We start from the raw sequence: 20496 nt of genomic DNA, 5'->3' as shown, positions 1-20496 counted from the left end.
TGCCTCGGGCCAGCGGCGGCCCCGCCGAGCCCCACCGCGACCCGCCGGCAACTTTCCCGGGGAAGAGCATCCCTCCCCTTTCACGTTCTCCTCGCGGCCCTTCATGCCGCCACCGAAGGAGCCCCAGCGCGTCCCAGCGCCGCGGCGGCTCCGCGCCGCCCCGCGGTGAGGCTCGGGCGGCCCGAGCCCGCAGGGTGAGTACAGCCCGCCCGCCGCTCCGGGGCGGGATGGGGCGCGGGGGCTGCCGGTGCGGTGCCGGGGGTGTGCGCGGGGGTCGCCCCGCCGGGCTCGGGCCACCGGCCGCCAGTGTATCAGCGCGGGCCGCGCGCCCCCTGCCGCCCGCACGGAGCGGAGCGCGGCGGGGGCCGGGGCCCCGGCTGGGGCTGGGGCCGGGCCGGGGCGGTACCTGCGCTGTGCCTCCTCCGCTGGAGCTCGGAACCGGGAGCCGGGACCGGGCCGCGCCGCAGCGAGCTTTGAAGGGGCGCGGGCGGTGGGAGAGCCCTGAGGGGGCGCGAGCCCTGAGGGAGGGGCGCGGCCGGCCCGCAGCGCGGATTGACCCGCGCGGCGCTGAGGGACAGCGGCGGTCCCGCTGGCATCGCCCCGCCGGCGGGGAGCGGCGGGCAGGTCCCGGTACCCAGCCTGGAAACAGTTCCTCCCTCGCATCGGAAATTGCCGGCGGCTTTTCTAAACATTCACACGCACACAGAACCCCCAAAGAAAACCCCTCATGGCGGTGAGCAGCGCAGATCGGCTAAACGCGATAAAACAGATGCTTTTCTACTCTCAAAGTTGGTGCATGTGTGGTTTTGGCTTCTGATGAATATACTTTTATTGTTCTGCAATCAACTTTTCAATAATCCGGATCTGRTGTGGTAGGAGCCAGCATTACTTCTACAGAGATATTAGCGGAGACAGTGTGTGGAACAAGCGGTGGAGATGCTTTTAAAGAGGGAATAAGTCACTGTCTTGCCTAAGGACAATGCGGTTGAGGATGAGAAGCTGTGGCCTGGGAAGCCCGTCAAAGGGAAGAAAACCACAGCAGAACTTCCCCTGGCTTGTTTTTTGTTGTTGTTGTTGTGGTAGTTTGTTTTGGGKTTTTTTTCGTTTTGTGGTTTTTGTGTTTAAAAAAATAAAGGTTGGTTTCTGGTGTATTTCTGGACCTTAGCAGGGTGATAACCAGAGAGTTTCCAGCAATTAGTGGCTATACTCTCACGGAGTTACGAACTTTGCCTCGACCTTCAGCCCTTTGACACTGATAAGCAGCACCAACTTTCTAGCTATTTATATAAAATACAGCAATAGCACAGAACAAATTCAGCAACCGGTAGGCATTCATTTTTGAGGCTAAGAACTTTTAGTTAGGAAGTCATCATTCTAACACCATAACTTGAAATCTTTGTCGCCCTGTGCCCTGGATACATTGTGATGAGCAAGCATCACCTTATTGAGTGTGAAAAATAATTGAAAAAAAAAATCYAAAACCTGTAACTGCCCCAAATGCTAACTTAAATTCCCAGAAGAAAAACTTACTTGCAGAACAGATTGATGCTAGGTACAGAGATATTTAAGGCAATAAGCTAGAATTATAAAGATGCTAGAGGGAAAAAAGCAGCTATGTACTAAGGCTCTAAAATTTAAATAGCTGAAATGCTTTTTACTCCATATTCTGACAGATGATGATACCTGGCAAGTAATGGCAGTGGTAGTATGATGTGTCAGTCAGCAAAGAATAATGTGTGAAAACCAAAAGTATTTCAAGTATAGTGCCAAATCCCAGGTTTTTGATAGCAGATTGCTGTATTTTATTTTCTTTAGCCAGTAAGTATTGACATTTTAAATTTCTCCTGAGGCAAAATCTTTTTCTGCTAAATAGTTGAATAAGCTGGATAAGAATAGAACCTAAACTTTGATTGGAACAGCATTTAAGGCCAAAGACACCAAAGCAGTTGCTTGAGTATACTGCATTTCATACAAGTATTGACAGAAATAATGTATATTAAATCGTTAAATACAGGTTCCCTTCTTCTTTGAATAGATAAATTATTTTGCCTTTATAAAAGGGGTTGGTTTGTATATGTATGAGGCTCTCAAGTTGCCTGGGTGTAGCAATGTAAATGTAAGTTGCATGAGGGTTAGTTCAGTTTTCTRATACACATTATTTCCTACGTCCTAAACTGGCTTTAAATAATTAATAACTGGAGTGGTCGCAAAGGAGCTTTTTACTTGGGCTCTGTTGGATACATTCATCTGCTTAAGCTGTTAGGGATACAAACTTGAAACATGTTTCGTTTGGAAAAATCTGTTCTGCAGCTGCCGCTGTTGAGAGGTGACAGCCGGCACTCCTTGCCTTGCTTCGTTATTTTAGCCAGTTCTCCTCAGGCTGCCGTGCGCTGTAGTATCTGCTGTTGGCTCTCATTCCTGCTCRTGTGTGGTGCTGGGGTACACTCGATCCAATGCATGGTCAGGGTGAGAAGTGGTCACTCTTTTTTTTATTGCCTCATGCACGTTCCTGTGGTTTGCCTAAGAGAGTGGCCCAGAGCCCACCCCTACGGATCTCACGGTGATTTCCCGGCAGGGAGCCTCGTGGAGGGCATCCAGCCTCTGTGGTTTGTGAGGAGGGAGTTATTTAGGGAAGGGGGTGGATTTTCACAGTGATGGAAGGAGACAAAGGAGGAGTGTTTGCTAACAACCCATAACGAGACCTGAGGCTCTTTGCTGGCACTGATTCTGCCAAGATGCATTTTATCTATTCTGTAAAGGGGGTGTCTGCTCCATCTGCAGAATTAACACGCTGTGTGAGGTGTGACTAACCCACCTGGAACGGGATGCATGTGCTCAGAGCCTCCTCACAGCTGATTTTAGTCTGGTGGTCAGCTGCATGCCATTCTTCTCAAATGTCTGTGACACACTCACTTGTGGCCAGAACGACCAGCACTTCGCAGAGGGAGCAGCGCTCAGAGGGGAAAGCAGGCAGAGCAGATGTGGCCTTCTGCACTGGTGCCTCCCTGGTGCCTCCCAGTGTTTTACTGACTGTAGAGGCTGTGGCACATGGGAATGTTCAAGGCCCTGAAAGTGCTGCAGTTCACAGCGCTGCTGTCCCGGAAGGTCACCGGAACCAGGGTGCTCTGGAGGTTTTGAATATATTTGCTAAAGTCCTCCTGGCACTTTGCCCTCAGCCAGCAAGGACGCTGATTCCTCTTTCCCACCTCTATGGCTCCCAGCACCCAGGGTGTGTGACTAGCAGAGCGGGGCAGGGTGGAGGGAATCAGGGCATCAGACAGTAGTTATTCCTGATTTGTTCGGTTACCTTTTTCTGAGGTCAAATGCACAGGCATTACTGGGGACAAAATACCCCATTGCTGTGTGTTGCCCACAGCTAGAGGCTTATCACCACACATCTGATACATCTGTGAGCTTCAGAAATATTACCCTAAAGGGTTTTGKTTTACAAAATAACTCAAATAGATATTTTCTTAGCAATAGGACACTGAAATGTAAAGTGCATATCATGAGTGACTCTGCAGGAACAAATATAAGCAAGACAAATTGTTTAGCTCCATCAGAGAAAAATCTGGCAGCACTCAGCGATGATCCTTAATGTGCTTTGGTCAATATCTTTCTCKATATCAATGGAAGCTCATTAAAAGAAGATATTGCAGACTAACTGAGCCATGCCATACTAGTTCTTGCCAAAGCTTGACATTTTTAATACATTAATAATATGTCTGTAATGTAATGGAAAACTATTAATCAGAACTGGTTATATGCCAGAAATTTAAACTATAATTGGCTGCTTCTTGTCAGGAATGTCTCTTGTACACTGCTACAGCTGCCTAATGTTCAGATGTCTTGCACTCCTCTGCACTTTTTTCTTGTCAGTGCACTAAATTCAATCGATGTTATAGTCTATAATTCTGTGTAACGACCATCATTATGACTGGCTTACTTTAATGAGAAYTCGTTATATGGGAAGTATTTTAGCACAGTGTGTTAAGGTAGTGGCTTGCTTCACATTATTTAGTCCTAGTCCTGTTTAGTGGATCTGACTCTAGATTAGTGGATCTGACTCTCAGCAGTTATAAAAGGTTACAGGTAACTGAAGAGCTAGAAAGGAAGATATTAAGGAAAACAAACGTGGGGTTTTTTTTTCTGCCTGGATATACAAACTTGCAGTCCAATTATAATTAAACTCAGTAACTTCTTAWTTCTACACAGAAAACTTTATTTACTTACTGTTTATTCGAGCTATGATGAAGCCACCTCTAGTAAAGGGTATTTGATTTGCCATAAATTTAAAATAATTTGGCTCATTTTCTAGCAAGGAGTTGTTCCTGTTTTCAGAGTGACTGTTCTGAACTGAGGGGTCTTAGAAATGTTTTTTTCCCCCTCTTCAAAATAGTAAAATACACTGGAAAGGAAACAGAGGGGAAGAGTATGAGGTGTGCTTAGAATGACATGGAAAGTGTTCTCTAAATTGCCAAATTCCAAAATATTAAGCAAACACTCCCACTGAAAACAAAAAAAAAAAAAAGAAATAAAGAATGTAAGGTTGCTACAAAACCAACAATACTACACAGCATGCTTCTTAAAAAGATTTAATTTGGTCTTAGATATATCTGCTTTTGTGTCAAATTCAGATTTGAAGCTTAAATATGTTTGAATGAATTGAGAATTGTTACTGCATGAAAATTCAAATATTCTCTGTRTATTCTGATAAAATACATGAGAGTTGTATGGTAACACTTGATAAAATGAATATAATGGAAAATTGCATTTACGTCCATACAGCAATTATTGTAAATTACTTTGCTATGGAAACACAATTCAACCATCTGTTGGCATTTCATGGTGTCTGTAGTTTAGCTCAGTTTAAGATGAAGCATTATTTAAATAYAGGGGGGCTGTTTGCGAATAGCTTTGAAGATAAGTTTTGAAAATGCATGTTCCCAATGTGACACATTAAGGAGCTTACCAGGGCACATACCGCTTCTCGTGGCTTTGGGATGTAGGAAGGTTCATGACACTGGGCTGGGAAGCAAAGCAGGCTGTAGAAAGTGGCGACTTGTGGTTGTTTCTTAACATCTGCATGCTCAGGCTGCCTAGATTTGAGCATCCAGACAAAGGAAGTGTGGAAGTGCTGTGCAGCTGGAAATCCTCCTCCTGYCGAGCACCCAGCGCCCTGGCTCCCCAGCTTTGGGTGGCACAGGCTGACAGAAATGTACTGACATTCCTCGTCCTGGTTTTCTTTGGCCTTGTTTAGGGTACTTACCTGTCTTTGCAGTTTTCCTCATACATAATTTGGATTTTTACCCGTGTGTTTTAGGAAATACATMTTTTAAGTTGATGTGATAATGTTCTAGCATTTTATACCTGTAATTACGTGATTCAGGTGCTACAAAGCAAGGGAATTTCTAGTTGCTTTCTGAAAAGGAGAAAGGGCATATATCTGCTGTGAAATAAAAACTRARTGCTCAGGTACAGCCATCCTCAAACCTAAGAAAATAAGTAAGGTACAAAATAAACCACTATCTTTATCAGTAATTTGTCATCAATGTGGTCACTAAATCACCATTCAAACAAAAAAAAAGAACGGAGAAAAGCTCTTGTAATACTAATGAGAAATGTCAAGGAAATTGAATTGCACTTGCCATATCTTTGTTRTTCTTAAAATAATAATAATTATAATAATTATGGAAATATGCAAGGCTTTTGGAGCTCCATGAGATCCTCTTGCCAAGAAACTACCAGCACGTGATAGTCCTGATCCCCATCTCKGTGTCACTTTAATAAAAGAACCTTCCTGCTGCTGCCCTGCAGTGCTGGGCTTCCTGCTCCCCCACCTACCTGCACCATCTGGGCCATGGCTGAGTTCAGTAGTTTGCTCTCCAGTTTTGCTAGGGTGAGAATACAGTTTTGGAAGCAGGAACCTCTAACTCATCTGTAACATTATAAATCTGTCTTTGTTAGGGAACGGTTAAATCCTTCATGTCAAAATATTTTTCACTGTGAATGATTTTGGTAGTTTGTTCATTCTAGCACAGAACCCACGGTAAAGGTTATCCATATTATACCAATTTGCTTTATATTGCATCAAACCTCCAAAATGTCAACATATCATGTATTTTGTAATGCATTGATTCTTGGACAATAACTCTAATTTTTATTGTTTCTAAAAGGGTGCTGGTGCCAGAAGAAAAGAATGATTGATGGGAAACAGACACCAGCCTGTAGACACTCACCTTTTTCCTTCGGATGCTGATTTATCGGTGTGTCCGGGCATCCCCTGCAAGCCCTGAACACGGAGGATCACTCAGGGTTATCGACGGTGTAGCTGAAGACCTGCAACTTCACAAATTATTATCTGCTATTGGATATCTTTTACAGGAAGCCCTAGCAGATAAGTTAGAAGACGGACAAGCGCTGCATTTCTGTGAAAGGCTGTCATCAGGGCCTGGTGGCTTCTACCAAAGTCTTTACCATAGTGAAACTAATACCCTATCCCAATGCTTCACGTTTGAGTTGGAACCTATTTTATAAATATATACATGTATATATACATATAATCTACAGACTGCACATACGCCAGCACTGAACATCCTTACGAAGCTGACATAAAAGGATTTAGAAATGTATTTGTCAAGATTCCTRTCACTTCACGCCCTCTGGGTTACTGTATCCTCCGTGATGCAGCATTACCCTTCTGTTTGGGGACACTATGACGTGTGTAAGACTCAGATTTACACGGAGGAAGGAAAAGTATGGGATTACATGGCCTGCCAGCCAGAAGCCAGAGACATGATCAAATATGTAAAAGTGACTCTGGATCCCCCAGACATAACGTGTGGAGATCCTCCTGAGACTTTCTGTGCAATGGTAAGGCAAGCTTTTCATTTTGCATAATTAGTGGGGGTATATTTGTGATAGATGGCTTCAAAATAGAAGCCCTAGAGCGCACACCAAATTATCCAAGAAAACCTGCATCATATTCCAAACGTGAAAGCTTCTGCTGTACAAAATTCTGAGCACTACATTAAGCTGAGCAATGAGATGTTCTGCTTATGAGGACCTAACTTGACTTTATCTGAACTCAGTGTCTCTCTACATCAGCTTTTAATGTATCAAAAGAAAGCAGCATAAAACTCCTAATGCACTAAGCCATAATTGGGGTGGCCTTTGCCTGATCAAGAAAGACTTGAATTAACCAATTCCTTGAAAATCAGTTTAAAGCATCATAGCATGGCACAATTAAGCATAATTTCTGAACAGTGAGACCAATTGAACTCAAATTGCTAAAGCTTAAAAAGTGGTGGTGGGAGCTGGGCTGTTAAAGTTTTCCCAGCTGCCCAAGGAGCTGCAGCAGGTGTGTATGGACAGTGCAGCAAAAAACACCTCCCAGCTCTAGCAACTACTCACAGCTTTCTTCCTACCTGAAACCGTTGGCATTCAAGCAAACTAAGACAGACCAAAGTTCCTGATTCTACATGGTCCTAAAATAGACTGGGTTTGGAAATGTTGGCTTCGTAAATAATTGTACAGGTATAAGAAACCAGGCAGACACTAGATATATATATATATATATATACACACACACACATATATATGTATGTTTATCAGTCATTTGCACTGTGCTGCTCCCAAGTGTTTGAGAGATCATGCTATGACATTTCAGTTAAAGGAGCTCTTTAACTTGTAGATGACTTCTTTGTCCTCAGACACGAGCATTCCTTTGCCTCTGAATATTTTTGTTAAATACTGGGTGGAAAATATTGAGTTCCTTGACTAGAAAATATAAGTTTGGGGTACAAAACATGCATACTTACATCTGTTAATACAACACTGGAAATGTGCATCGTGTCACTTACATTATTTAGGTTTTAAAAACCAACRAATTCTGGTAAGTGAGTTATCACAACTGAGAAAAGTATACAAGATATATATTTGGTTGTGTACAAATCATCATTGCTTGGTGACAGCATYCCCACAGGGAGGAAATTTACTTTTAAATGTCTTGTGGCATCATTTTCCACCACTGCTGTTGCGTAAGGAGTTCAGATCCAACCACACATACATTTAAGGCATTATTTGCACGCACGCAGCTGCTTCCCACGTACATTATGGTAATAGCCAYGTGATAAATTGTGRAGCTACATGAATAAATTACATTCACTGTGAACCTTTGACTGCACCACTTGCTCTCTGCCCACTAATCCATCTCTGCTGACATGGCTTTGACACTCTAAACCTCCGAGCAGCTTCAAGCAGCCACTGTTTAAAAACAAATAAAAGTYATGTGCGCCACATAATACTGTCCTACTGGTTTTTTTCTTAATCTTGAAATATATTTTTTCCCTCTGAACAGTAATAGCTGTGATTTAGCACTCAGTAATATTTAGTAACTCAACATGTAATACGAAAAGTTGTTCTTTTAATGAAAAAAAAAACCACAAACAAACCTGGCCAGTAAAACTTGTTTCTTTCTTTTAGTGCAGATAAACATTGCAGCAGCTCCTATCTTAGGTAATTCTTTGTGTTTCTGAAGACCTTTGTTATCAGAATGCACTCTAGTTAGAGTAATGATTTTAAATAAAAATCAACCAACCAAAYCAAAAGACATTTTGATTATATCTGAATGTTAAAAATGGTGCCAGAACTCATCCTGAAAACATTTSACCCCACAAGGTCATCAGTGCTGTGAGGTGAGATGAAAGTTTTCTTGGGAATGACCTGAGTTTACAGCTATAGCTCACTTGCAGTTTAAGCCTGTGAGATGCAGAAGACCACGAGAAGAAGCAAAGAAAGAGGAATAACTGGGGAAGAGGGAGAGAGGGTACACGGAATGAGSGTGTGTATTCAGCTACACTAGCGTGGAGTGACTGACTCTTACACGGTAAACTATTGGATTTGTTTCCATTGTAGATGTAGGTTGTACATATGCACTATATTTAGATATGCATTGGCAATGGTTTGGCTTGCTTGAAACATAAGGAAAATGACAGAAATATTTGATGTTCCCAAGGTACACTGCCCATGGCCCACAGTAGTGCATTCTCATCCGTAAAAATGCTTCATGTCTATCTGTGAAAATGAGATATTTCCCCCAAAATTATGTTTTATATATTTTCTAGGGATGAGCCTTTGGCATTTATGAGGAAGTCTTTCATTTTTGTGCTCACTTTTAGTTTTAGAAAATGAGTTAAGAAGATAGCACTGACATACTTGGAGAAAGTGGGCAGTGGAAAAAAAGAGTTCTTTCGTGTTAGGCATGTTCTTGTGCTAAAAAATCCCAAATTTGAAGTGACAAAGTTGCAAAGGTTTCTTTTAAGCATGGTGAAGTGCCAAACTGGCTTACACAAATGCTTAGTTTTCTTTTTGTGATAGCACTGGCTATGCGCCTGCTAAACCTGTACCACTGTTTTGTTATTGAAATCAGGTTAACACTGACTTGGAGAAGATCAGGGTCTTTTCAGATATTCTAACAATAAACAAGGGTACCAAGCATCCAAGTCTGCTTCTGCAGGATGACAAGGAGATTGAAGCAGCCTCCTGTTTTATTTGAATGTCAGCTCCCTGATCAGGCTTCATAATTTTCTGTTCACCAAATGGACTAAGGTGCTAGCTGTTGAGTCTCTGTCGGCCTTTGGTGTAATATAGATTMGATTCTTGAAACAAACCAGACTGAGAATTTCAGTCAAGTCCTGCTGGGAGATTATGGTAGAATCTAAGGCAGTMTGTGAGAGGAGGATAATAATCTGCAATAACACACAACGCAGCCATGCATTGCAATGTGTGCGAGCATTCAATGCAGAGGAGATGGGTAGATAAATTGGCCCCCTACTTATTTCTGCGTAGTCCCCATGGAATCAAACGTTCTTATGAGTCCGTGAGGAAYTTTTACTTAGTGAGCTTGTTTAGTTGACAGACTGAATAACAGCATATGTAAATTTGTTGCAAAATGTAGCAGCCGTAATTGGCAGCTAAAGCCAGCATTTGGCAGCCCACCTCTTGCAGGTACCTTTGGGGTGTCCCCCCAGAACAGCAGCTGTAGGTATTATGGGGAGCATGCAGCAGGAAAACTATCCCACAGTTGCTCTTAGGCATCTGTTCTGAGAGTAACATTCTGGTTTCTGGTGACATTCAATACTGACGGCTCATGAGATTTTTCTGAAACCTCAAACCCCTGGAGTCTTACGATTATGATTATGTGAGATTTCCAGCTTTCATTTAAAACGTCATCTTTATTTCCTTAGTCCTTCTGGTTGCAGGGAAAAGTTTGAAAATGAAACCAAGGCACTCTAAAGGCAGAAACCAAATAAATAGCCTTCCAAATTATTATTTGTTTAAAATCTCATCGGATTTAAAGTAATTCGGGATTTTTACAGCTTGGAAAGGATTTTTGCTCAAGAGGAGAGATGCATAAAAGAAACTTATAAACAAGTAGGTGGCTAAGATCAGTGAACACTTAAAATTTCTAGATGTGGAGTTGCATGTGTCTGTAAGGARGATGTGACAGCATCCTTCCATAATAAACAGCACTCCTCCTGCCTACAGGATAACCAGCACCATGGGGAAAGGGTTCGCTGGTCACCTCTGGCTTTCCTGTACATTGTAAGGCAATCTCTAGCTGCTTAGGGTGAGGTACATATGCTGGCAGAAGGTGYATGTCTGCTTTCTGTGATATTCCTTCGAGGAAATTTGGACATCCTTTGTCAGTTATGGAGTTGGACTGAACAGGCACCGTGTTTGAGCCAGCGTGACCGTTCCTGCAGGTCTGTAATTTATGGACTTTGAGCATTTGGCATTGCTAAGAGTGTGTCTGGCACCATATGCTTGTGCATAGTTGGCCTGGGAGGAGAGGGAAGGGGAAGGAGAGAGAGAATAGAAAGAAGCTATTTACATTTTCATGTTTGAACTGCCGGTTTTACTTTGCAGAGACACTGAGCAAATTTCGAAACACCTGGCGGTGCTAGTTCTTGTGGCCTGCAGCATTTCAGTACAAAACAAATCTGCTTTAAATCCCTGGCAGCAATTAATGGTGAAATCTACTCCCTCTTTGTAAGAGCAATTCCACAATACTCTGTCCACTCATAAATAGAACAAATCTGACTTCTCATGACCACCACCATCTTTCAGTCTACTAGAACAGTGTGTAGGTGGATTGTAGCTTTCCTTCTCAAACATTTGCCAGCTATATCCCTGGTACAAGCCTTAGGAACCTGATGATGCTGCTCACAGCTCAGGGATCCTGTCACCCCAGTCCCACTGCCCTGCACATGGACTGGCCCCTCTGCTGACATCCAGCCTTTAGCATGGGGTTTGCATTCAAACCTGAGCCGGGATTACTGTGCGCATTCATCATGACTTTGACCAGGAGACTCCTAGTGGCTATTGCTGTAATTTGCAAACTACAGAATTTATGTTACCGATTGTGTTTGCAGCTCAAATGGCAACATGAAAATCTAATTTTCTGTTTGTGTTTAGACCTGGCAATCATACCAGCATCCCAACGGCTAAAAATTATGGAATTATCACTTATGGTTGCCTGCAGCTAATTTCCTCTGTAGGTTAAACAGAAGCTTGAGAAGGAGCCTGCAGATGGGAGTCCTTGCATTTGTACAATTTATAGAGCAGAAATGCTGATGACAGTAGAAATTTGATCCTTTGAGTGCTACTCTGTATTTCATAACCAATCAAAACTAAATTAAGAAACAGATTATTAAAAAGAATTCTGCACATATAATTCTGGCATAATATTATGAGGTGGACATTAAATTTTTTCTTCTGAGACTTTCATCATCATTAATATAGAATTCCTTTAATTACAAGTAGGCTCATATTCCTTAAGAAAGGGGAAATACTGTGTAGCATAGTTAGTGATACCATTATTATGTTTACTGAAGTAATTAAATGAACAGATATTCCTCTGAGTAGTGGATAAATCACAATGTGAAACAAAAATTATTTTTGAAAGCATTTTGGCATTCATACATACTTTCTCAAGTAAGACATTTTAAAACAGCGTTATGCAATATCATTAAGAGATGCTGTTAAGAAAAAGCTCTTTTCTTTTATGGCTAAATTAGAATAAAAATAAAGGATTCTAAATTCTATCTCTATAGTCTTACTAGATAGCATGGGGTAGAATGGGAACAGGAAATTAAAGATGAAGCTATTGCTTCTGTCTTGTTTAAAATAAGGGTTTTCATAGTTTTATATTTTGAAAGCATGTACAACTCAAAGTTATTGCTGACTTTATTTACAACATATGCATTCATCTAATTTGAACTCTTCAGACACATATAATTATTACAACTGCCACTTGCYATTGTAGGAGAGCACCTTAACCTTCAGGGAGCCGGGTTTTTAATTCRGTGCTTCCTCTTAAGTTACTGAATATTTAATTTCATTTCTAATTTCAGTTCTAATTCCTTCGACCCCCCAGCCCCTGCCCCTTGATCCCCTGCTTGGGGCAGGACAGCTGAACCCCCGCTGCCATGGCTGTTGCCATCAAAGCCCGCTCAGAGCAGCGGGGGTGGGAGGGCAGCGAGGGGCACAGAGCGTGCCCTGTGCTGAGCGCAGCTCCCTCCCTGCTGAGCACCAGCCCACCTGTGCCTCCTGCTGCAGCGCCTGCTCCTCCGTCCTCCTGCGAGACGATTGCTTGCTTTCCTACAGGAGAGAAAAAAATGGATGTACTTAATGACAGCAGGAATAAAAAAATAGTTTGGTAAAAAAAATCTTTCCTTCCAGCTGGAAGCAATCTAAAAATTARTAATTGCTTATAGATCAAAACTGAGGATTGGCAGTAAAACAGATTTGCATTTTATTCATTATCACACATCAAGACTCTCCGGTAAATCATTACAACACTCTGTCCAGTTGCCTTTTTTATTTTCTCTCAGTTACATTTTGGAATGTTTTCAAGCSTTAAACAAAACAAAAGCACGCCCACAAAGTACTTCAGTTGTTAAAAATATTTGAGGGTAAAACAGGGTTCCTAAACAAAATCAAGGGTCTCTACATATTTTCAGTTGCAGCTTTAAAGCACATCACTGGTATGTGTAGAAGTACATCCTTTGAAGGAGATGTATATTTTATAAATACACTTTGTAAAAGCAGCTGTTAAGCATTTTCTAGCATTGCCTTTATTCCATTTGCTACTTGCTCTTATAGTTTGGTTTTCTCTTGAAGTTAGCTGGGAATAGTAGACATTTTTAGACAATTGTTTAAATAGCAATTGATCTTAAAAAGTAAGGAACTGTGCTGGGGGAGAYAGTGGCTGTATGGATGAGATTCTTAAAAATACCTGAGCTGCTGCCTCCTCCTGCTGCTCCCCTCGTCCCTGGCCCCCCAAAGTACCAGGGTGGGTATCTGGGGGAGATTCCCAAGTACTCTGTGGGAACTTGGAGTTTCAGCCTTTTTAAAGAAATAAATATTTTTCCATTATAAAATTAATACCCAGACATCCATGGTGAATGTGAATGGCTTGCTGTCTAGGCAGCTGGACCAGAAATGTCCCCTCAGCAGCACTTTTAGTGAAGTAAAATAATACTACTTTATAAATAAAATCTTTACTAGCAGGCTATTGTAATTTGAACCTCTGCTRGAGAGGCAGAGTTGATCTCGAGCCTGTGGCTCACTGACAAGATTTGTTGGAGTGCAGAGAGACTGTGCCGTACAGCAGCACATCCCAAAGGGTGCGCCTCGGCTGGGGCAGGACAGGAGACAGCACTGGGTGACCCCATTTCTTCTCTGCTGGAAACCCTGAACTGAAGATTTTTCCAGGACAGTGAATCCTGCTTTCAGCAGAGTGACCTTTGCCTCCTAACCCGCTGGTGTCCGCAGGCAGTCTGGAGGAGCAGAGCTGCAGCCTCGCCCCCTCCCAGTTTGCTTTCATGCATTTTGGTCAGGGGCACRATGCCCCTGTGCTCCCACAGGAGCTGTGCAGCGTCAGGATTTCCAGGCTGAGAATGCTGTTCAAGGAGCATGATGTTATATTTCTTCCCACTGCAGTGCACAAGTTTCAGAGTGTGAATTTTGGATTTACTTGGCAAAACTGAGGAGAGTTGGTTTTATGCTACTCAGGTTTGTCCAAATTATCTGGATAAACATATTTTTCCATCTTTGTTTAGTACCTGTATGTCTCTGAACCCCAGTGTATCATGTTTCTTTCTTGCAGAGCCTGTACTTTGTAAAAGCTAAGAATCACTGGAAACCAAATGCAAGTTCCTGAGGCACTTCCATGTATTAAAATTTCCATTTATAAGCATCTTGTTGAAACAAAGCCAAGTGAACTCAGCTGAGAGTTCTACAAACCCAGCGTACATCAGGACTGCCATTCTGGTTAGTGGGCTCCCTGGTTAGTGAGTCCTTGGGGAAGGCAGAAATCAGTAAGCTGACTCCCAAGTAATGATTTTAGCATTTAGACATTTGTGTTACTTACAAAGCATCCAGTCCTAATACAACCCAGATCACCTTCATTCATTCAAGAAAAAATAAATGTACAAACGGAGACAATAATCTGCAGTTCCATCCCTTCTGCTCTATGTTGGGAAGCAGAGGGGGAGAAATACAGACAAGCATTAGCAATCCCTGTTGACAAGGTATGGAAATTACCCATCTCCTTATGCATGGATGAAAACCTGTCATTGATTTTTACCCACAGAGTTAAGAAAAGGCTGAATTTGTGCAAGTTGGTCAGTTTTAGTGTGAGTACCACTGCCACTTTTTTTTGGTAATACCAATACTGTTTTGCCAAAACTGCCATTTCCAATATGTAAAATAACATATCTATTTACAAGTAGCTAAAACAGGGTGAGAGATCTGTTAATCCAAACATATCTTGTCTTATTTCAAGACCTATAAGTCCTTGCTGAATATGAAAATTAAAAAATCCCACATACTATTAAGGCTATTGGCTGATGAGATGCAAACCTCTGTGCTGAAACACTAATCTCCCTAGCTAAAAAATAGGGGGTAGTTCTGTACCTGATTTTCTTGCAGAAACAATGACTGTTGATACACATTTTAGGTATGGAAGTTTATGTTTTCACAGGTCACTTGCACTGACATCATCCTGATCTACAAGTACAAATATAGCTAAGGACACGAAAATTCTTGGCATTGAGCTGACTTGGCAATGTGCATAAGTGATTTCATGTAGCTTTGATGTTTGCTGTGTTGTATTTKCTGGAAAATGGTTTTATTTCTTATCTTATAGTTCTTTAGGCAGATTGTTTATATGGATTTTAGGAATAAAAAAGGGGAGGAAAGAAAAGGGTGCAAATTAATTTTAATTRTATATACTACAAGCAAGAAATTGTGCTATATCAGGGATATTTTATGTCAGGCTTCAGCCCAGAGAGAATTTTTATAGCTAAGTAGTTGCAAAACCTCTAAAAGACGACACCATTATGATGAAAGGAGCATTTTCTTACATGTATGTACTGTGCCTTTCCAACATCTCGGTGCATTTTAGATTTTTATCTGTAAAACTGTCAAGAAACACATTTCAACTCATCAAATTGATTTTTACCAGCTACACCTGCTCATAAGATGCTTTCCTCCAGTGAAAACTAGAAACAGAGCTATTTGTGGGTGACATTTACAAGTGACTGGGATGGGGGGATGGTAAAAAATAAGTAAAAAGGAATAGCAAACAACTACACAAAAGCTCTCATCCGCTAAAAACAGCAACATGCATAGCTGTAGGAAAAAAAGTACAGAATGCAATTTCCTAACTGCTAAAACAACTTTTTCTGCACGTGCTATTTTCCTGATCTATTTTTATCACAGGCTTCCAGACTGACATGCCTCTTGGCTTCCTTGACCATATGGATCTGCCAAGTGGTATGAATACTGTAGGGATAGCCTGCAGAAATATCCTAGCAAGGTGTCTCACTTCGCCAGAGTTGACTCAGACTTCCAGACGCGTAAAGTAATGGGTTTAAGGGGCTCAAGCATTGTAGCTTTCCTCACTAAATTTCTGGGGTAATTTTTTGCCAATCGTTTGCATCTAAAAACCCTGTTTTCCTGAAAAATAAGTGGGATAAGCCTTTGAAAATAAAGTGCTAAGAACGTGGAACCTTTTTGTTATCTGAAGCAGTGGCTTTGATTTTTTAAAGATACACTTCAACAACTAAAAGGAAATTATAAGTGACTCATCATGTATATTTCATGCCTAAGAGCTAGYATTGCTAGTATTTGACTTAAAATCAACAGGACTTAAAATATGATCTTCCACTGAAATTAATGTGTCCTGTGTTAGGCAACAGAAGGACTCCTGCTGACAGCAATGGATGGTAACAAAATACAGCTTCCTTAGTAGTGAGCATTATCCTCTGTACTGTTTGACACTCTCAACTGGATACSATAAAATCATCTTAAGTAAAGTTTACTGTGTGCCTTTATATTCTAATATTTTTCTTATCAGATGAAATTTCACTGAGGTTTATTTCTTTCCACCTTTTTCAGTTTTAAGATCTTTACTCATTTTACTGATGCTGGGTTTTGGATTCCTTCAGCCACTGTACAGTKCAAGGCTGTTTGACCCTAGTGACAAAACAGGTTTTGAATAATGGGACATCATCCATCTTTTCTTGGGTATAGTTTTGGGGCATACAAGGACACACTGAGAGCATATTTTAGATCATCTAGCTGGAAAGATCCAGCTAGGATACATATATAGAATATATAACAGGGTTTGCATATTAAAATATGCTATTTTAGCTTTATGCATCTCATGGATTATTTGTAAATAATTGAAAAGGACAGACTACTATTGACTAATCTTTCCATAGTTTTCCATAACTGCACCATCRTTGCTTGGAGCACTTGAACATTAGCTAAGCATCATCAATCATGAACTTCAAGTTTTATAGGTTTAAAAACAGATCCCTGAAAACACTAAAACAGTTGTCCTTCCTTTGTTAATCAGAAAAGGTAGGGGTTTTAGCATAACTTCTTGTGAAATTGTACGACTTAACAGGAAGCACCCCCTTTTTCAGTATTAAACAGTGGACTGATGTCTGAAGTACAGCATGGTGTTTGTTTGGGGTTTTTGAACCATTACACACAATTGTTTCCTCTCCTACAATCTTCAARTCCTCAGCTGGTGTCAAGTGGTGTATGTGTTTAATGAGATGGTGGGGCAGGCAGCTCTCATACAGCTGCTACTTGTGTGCTCGGTGCAACCCTCCTGGGTGCCAGCCCCTCTCTCCCTGTCTTGAAAAAGGTGGAGAAAAGAAAGACTGAAGAGAGAGGTGAGGAGCTGTTCCAAAAAGCCGAAGAGCCTGCCTTCCTTCTGGTTGTATCTCTGTCTTGTCAAACCTTAATGCTCAGCACCTTAAGAAGCCACCAGGGCTGATGGGTTTGTTCTTACACAGACTCCTGCTCCCCTTTTTGGCTAACACTCTTTTTAGAAATGGCACAGTCCACTTCACCTGTGAACTTCAGATGGGTACAGGCAAAGTGTTTTCTAAGTTTAAAGAGAGTTCAGCAGTGGAATGGAGAGGGGTGTGGTGGAATGCAGATTGGTTGATGAGGATTCGCTCAGGGTGCTGCTTTTCCAAGGTGTCCACTCTCTAGAACAGTAAATACATTATGGAGAGCACACAAAGCAGACACAGCCCCTTTACAGGCAGTATTTGGCCCTCCCAATCAATAACAATCTGGCTAAGAATTTGAAGTAAATGTTGTTCTGGTGATTGTCTCTTGTCAAGGGCCTTGTACTACTGAGTGATAGGTTTGGAATGATRAAATTGTGCATAAAATCAGAAACAAAAATCAGAAATCAGGAGGGCACTGCTGAATTTTACCTTAGTATTAGGAGGTTTTTTTCAGTTCCCATCATCAAGGTCATTGCACCTGTACTAACGCAACCATCAACACCTCCCTCCTGCCAGGCCAGTTCTCATAACTCCAAAAGAAGATTTACATGAGCTGACCAAGAAAGAATAATGTTCTTGACAAATTATTACAGAGATGAATGGCACATGTGCCTGTGATGACCTGTTTTAACATTTTTTTTATGACACCACCGTACATGAGCTTCTCTCAACTCCTGTCACGTAAGCCACAGCTAGTTCTGTTGTCTTTCATCCTAGCCAGCCACCAAGGCCACAGAAAGAAGATGTGAGGGCAAGCAAGCYTGTGCTGTCATTGCCTTTACCCTGGGTTAGTAATTGTTTTGGTGATAATTATGAGCTGGATGAAGCCTCACAKGAAGTGCAGAACAAGTTTACACTGGTGAAATAAATCATAAATTGGAAACACTTTGGAATTGCCATGTAAGAAATGCTTGTGACATTCTAACAGTATTTTCACAGAGCTTTTAGGTTAGAAGACCTTATCTGGTCTTCTGACCCATAAACACCTGAGACAGAGGAACTTGTAATTGAGCCTACAGTGCCACTGTGCCTAGCACAGAAACTTATTTCAACCCAGCACTTCAGAGATCTTCACATGCCAGGTAGTTGGGTTCAGTTATTAGTGGCTTTAATTCCTTACAGTTTTCTGACGTAGATTTCTTAATGCTTTATGCAGAAAAGCAGTACAGAAAGTAAACACAACAAAATACAGGCGCACTTTATAGGTAATTTATAGAGCTGTAAGCGARTGAGAAATGAGAGTCCATTCCTACAATACTTTTGTGTCTTATTCTGCGGTCAGTGAAACTCACAGGCATTGAGAAGCCATAGRAAAAAAGTTATTTTCCAGTTTGGTTTGGGGTTTTGGTGGAATGTTTTTAGCCTTTCCAAGTTTGATGAGTCAGCTTTCAACTATTTTTTTAATATAATTTTCTTTGCTAATTGTGTGTGCAAGGGTCACAGAACTAAGATTGTAAAAAAAAAAAAAAAAAATCTAATTTTAACCTGCACTTGATTTATGAAATGATACCGAGTTCCTTGAGTTTGGGAAAATAACATACACCACTAATAATCTCTGGGAACTGATTTAACACCGTATTCTATTGCAGTGCTAGGAAGAAGCCAAGGACTTGTAACAATCTGTCATTTGCAGTGACATTTTTATTACTCTTTCAGAAATGCTGTGCTTTAATTGTCTCCCTGCTTCAAATCAACTGCTTAGTTTGCTTCAACAGTATTTTTTTCGCTATAGTTACCATTGCCCTTGCTAAAAGGAACCTAAACTCTCTGTATATTTCTGGCATGGTAACTGCCAACAGGAACAGGAGCAGAAAACCTACCCATGTCCTTCTAATTTAAGAGAGTGAAAATGCTACTGACTGCAAGTCACATTTTCATGGAGTTCACACCAAATTCCTTGTAGACCTGCATCCCAGGCAATTCCCCTGTGATTCACTAGGACTGACCTTACAGAAAATCCATCAAAATAATACGCCTTTTTTTCTAGTATTATGGAGTTTGCAACAAGCTGCCCAATGGAGAAATAGCTTTGCTTTCAACTATTATAAAGAAACTGTAAGCTCTTAATTTAGTAGCAATGTCGCTAGTGCTTTAGCATCTTCTGCAGTGTGCCTCCAACTGATGAACTGAAGCACAACTATAAATAACGATGATGTCTTTGTCAGCTTGTGAGAAAAAAGGGTTGGATTTTGGGTTTGTTTTTTRGGTTGTTTTTTTTCTACATTTCCTGGAAGTACATGTAGTAAGRTATTTCTAATCTCTCCTTTTGCTTAATTATATTGATTTATCTGTTTGGTAGGTTACTGAATCAAACCACCAATTTGTTGCCTGCTGGYTGACAGCAAAGCTCAGTGACCCATGGGAACATGGCCCTAAGGTTGTATTGTACGCAGTGGGCACCCCAAAGTTTAGGGATTGCATTAAGTTGTCAGCTTTGCAGTTCAGAACTTTGAGGTGCTCTCCCCTCTTCTCATGAAAGGCAATTTTCTTCCACCCTAAACTGGACTTGACTGAACCTGGCCAAACTGCATTCTCAGACCTCTAGTCTGTGCATCCCCTGCGCATCTCTATGGTGGGAGATGCTCTCATGGCATCCCAAATCCTTGGGATCCCAAATCCTTTCACAGTTRGGCAGCTCCTTCACTGATCTGTGTTTGATAACCAAGTAGTTGTCCAAGGAGCAAATGGCTTGGCTCAATTGGGTGTACCAGCTCTGTATTTTAAGAGAGTACCTGTCAGAAAAGCATAAAGTTTCACAAATCCCCAGAGTGGGGATTCGATAAAATGATGAAGAGGAGGAACTTGATGCCAGCTGTGGCAGCATAGCTAGTGTGCATGCTAAGAGGTTTTAATGGAGCAGATGAAATCCATCCAGGATTCTGAATCATGTATGCATTCAGGAAAAATGTGATTGCGGGGGGGAAGTTAATTTTCAGGGCTTGCATGCCTTCATATTTGTTTGCTTGAGTATATTTTTGGAGCATAATGTTAGATGCTAAGGGGAAGTTACAGCAAGGTTTGTGACTAATGGATAAGATGCAGTATGCTCTGTGATGCTATGAGAAAAATGCTGATGCAGTTAACTGATATCAGAGAGATAAAATAGCACTAGCAT

The 20496-nt window shown here is 41.4% G+C and overlaps 1 protein-coding gene across 2 annotated transcripts in view; it reads left to right on the top strand.

The window, feature by feature from the left end:
* Positions 1 to 9: 9 nt before the first annotated feature.
* NTNG1 (netrin G1) overlaps positions 10 to 20496 on the top strand; it is a 148014-nt gene continuing 127527 nt past the window's right edge. For both annotated transcript variants that reach the window (XM_057364285.1, XM_057364286.1), the window contains exons 1-2: positions 10 to 194; positions 6177 to 6873. In XM_057364285.1, the coding sequence (XP_057220268.1) occupies positions 6628 to 6873 (246 nt within the window). In that variant the 5' untranslated portion in view covers positions 10 to 194; positions 6177 to 6627. The remainder of the gene's footprint in view (positions 195 to 6176; positions 6874 to 20496) is intronic.

Source organism: Malurus melanocephalus, unplaced genomic scaffold, assembly GCF_030028575.1.
Source record: "Malurus melanocephalus ecotype Western Australia unplaced genomic scaffold, MMel_1.1 scaffold_37, whole genome shotgun sequence".
Classification (NCBI taxonomy): domain Eukaryota; kingdom Metazoa; phylum Chordata; class Aves; order Passeriformes; family Maluridae; genus Malurus; species Malurus melanocephalus.
Note: the sequence above shows the minus strand (reverse complement) of the source record. Positions and strands in the feature narration are given on the sequence as shown.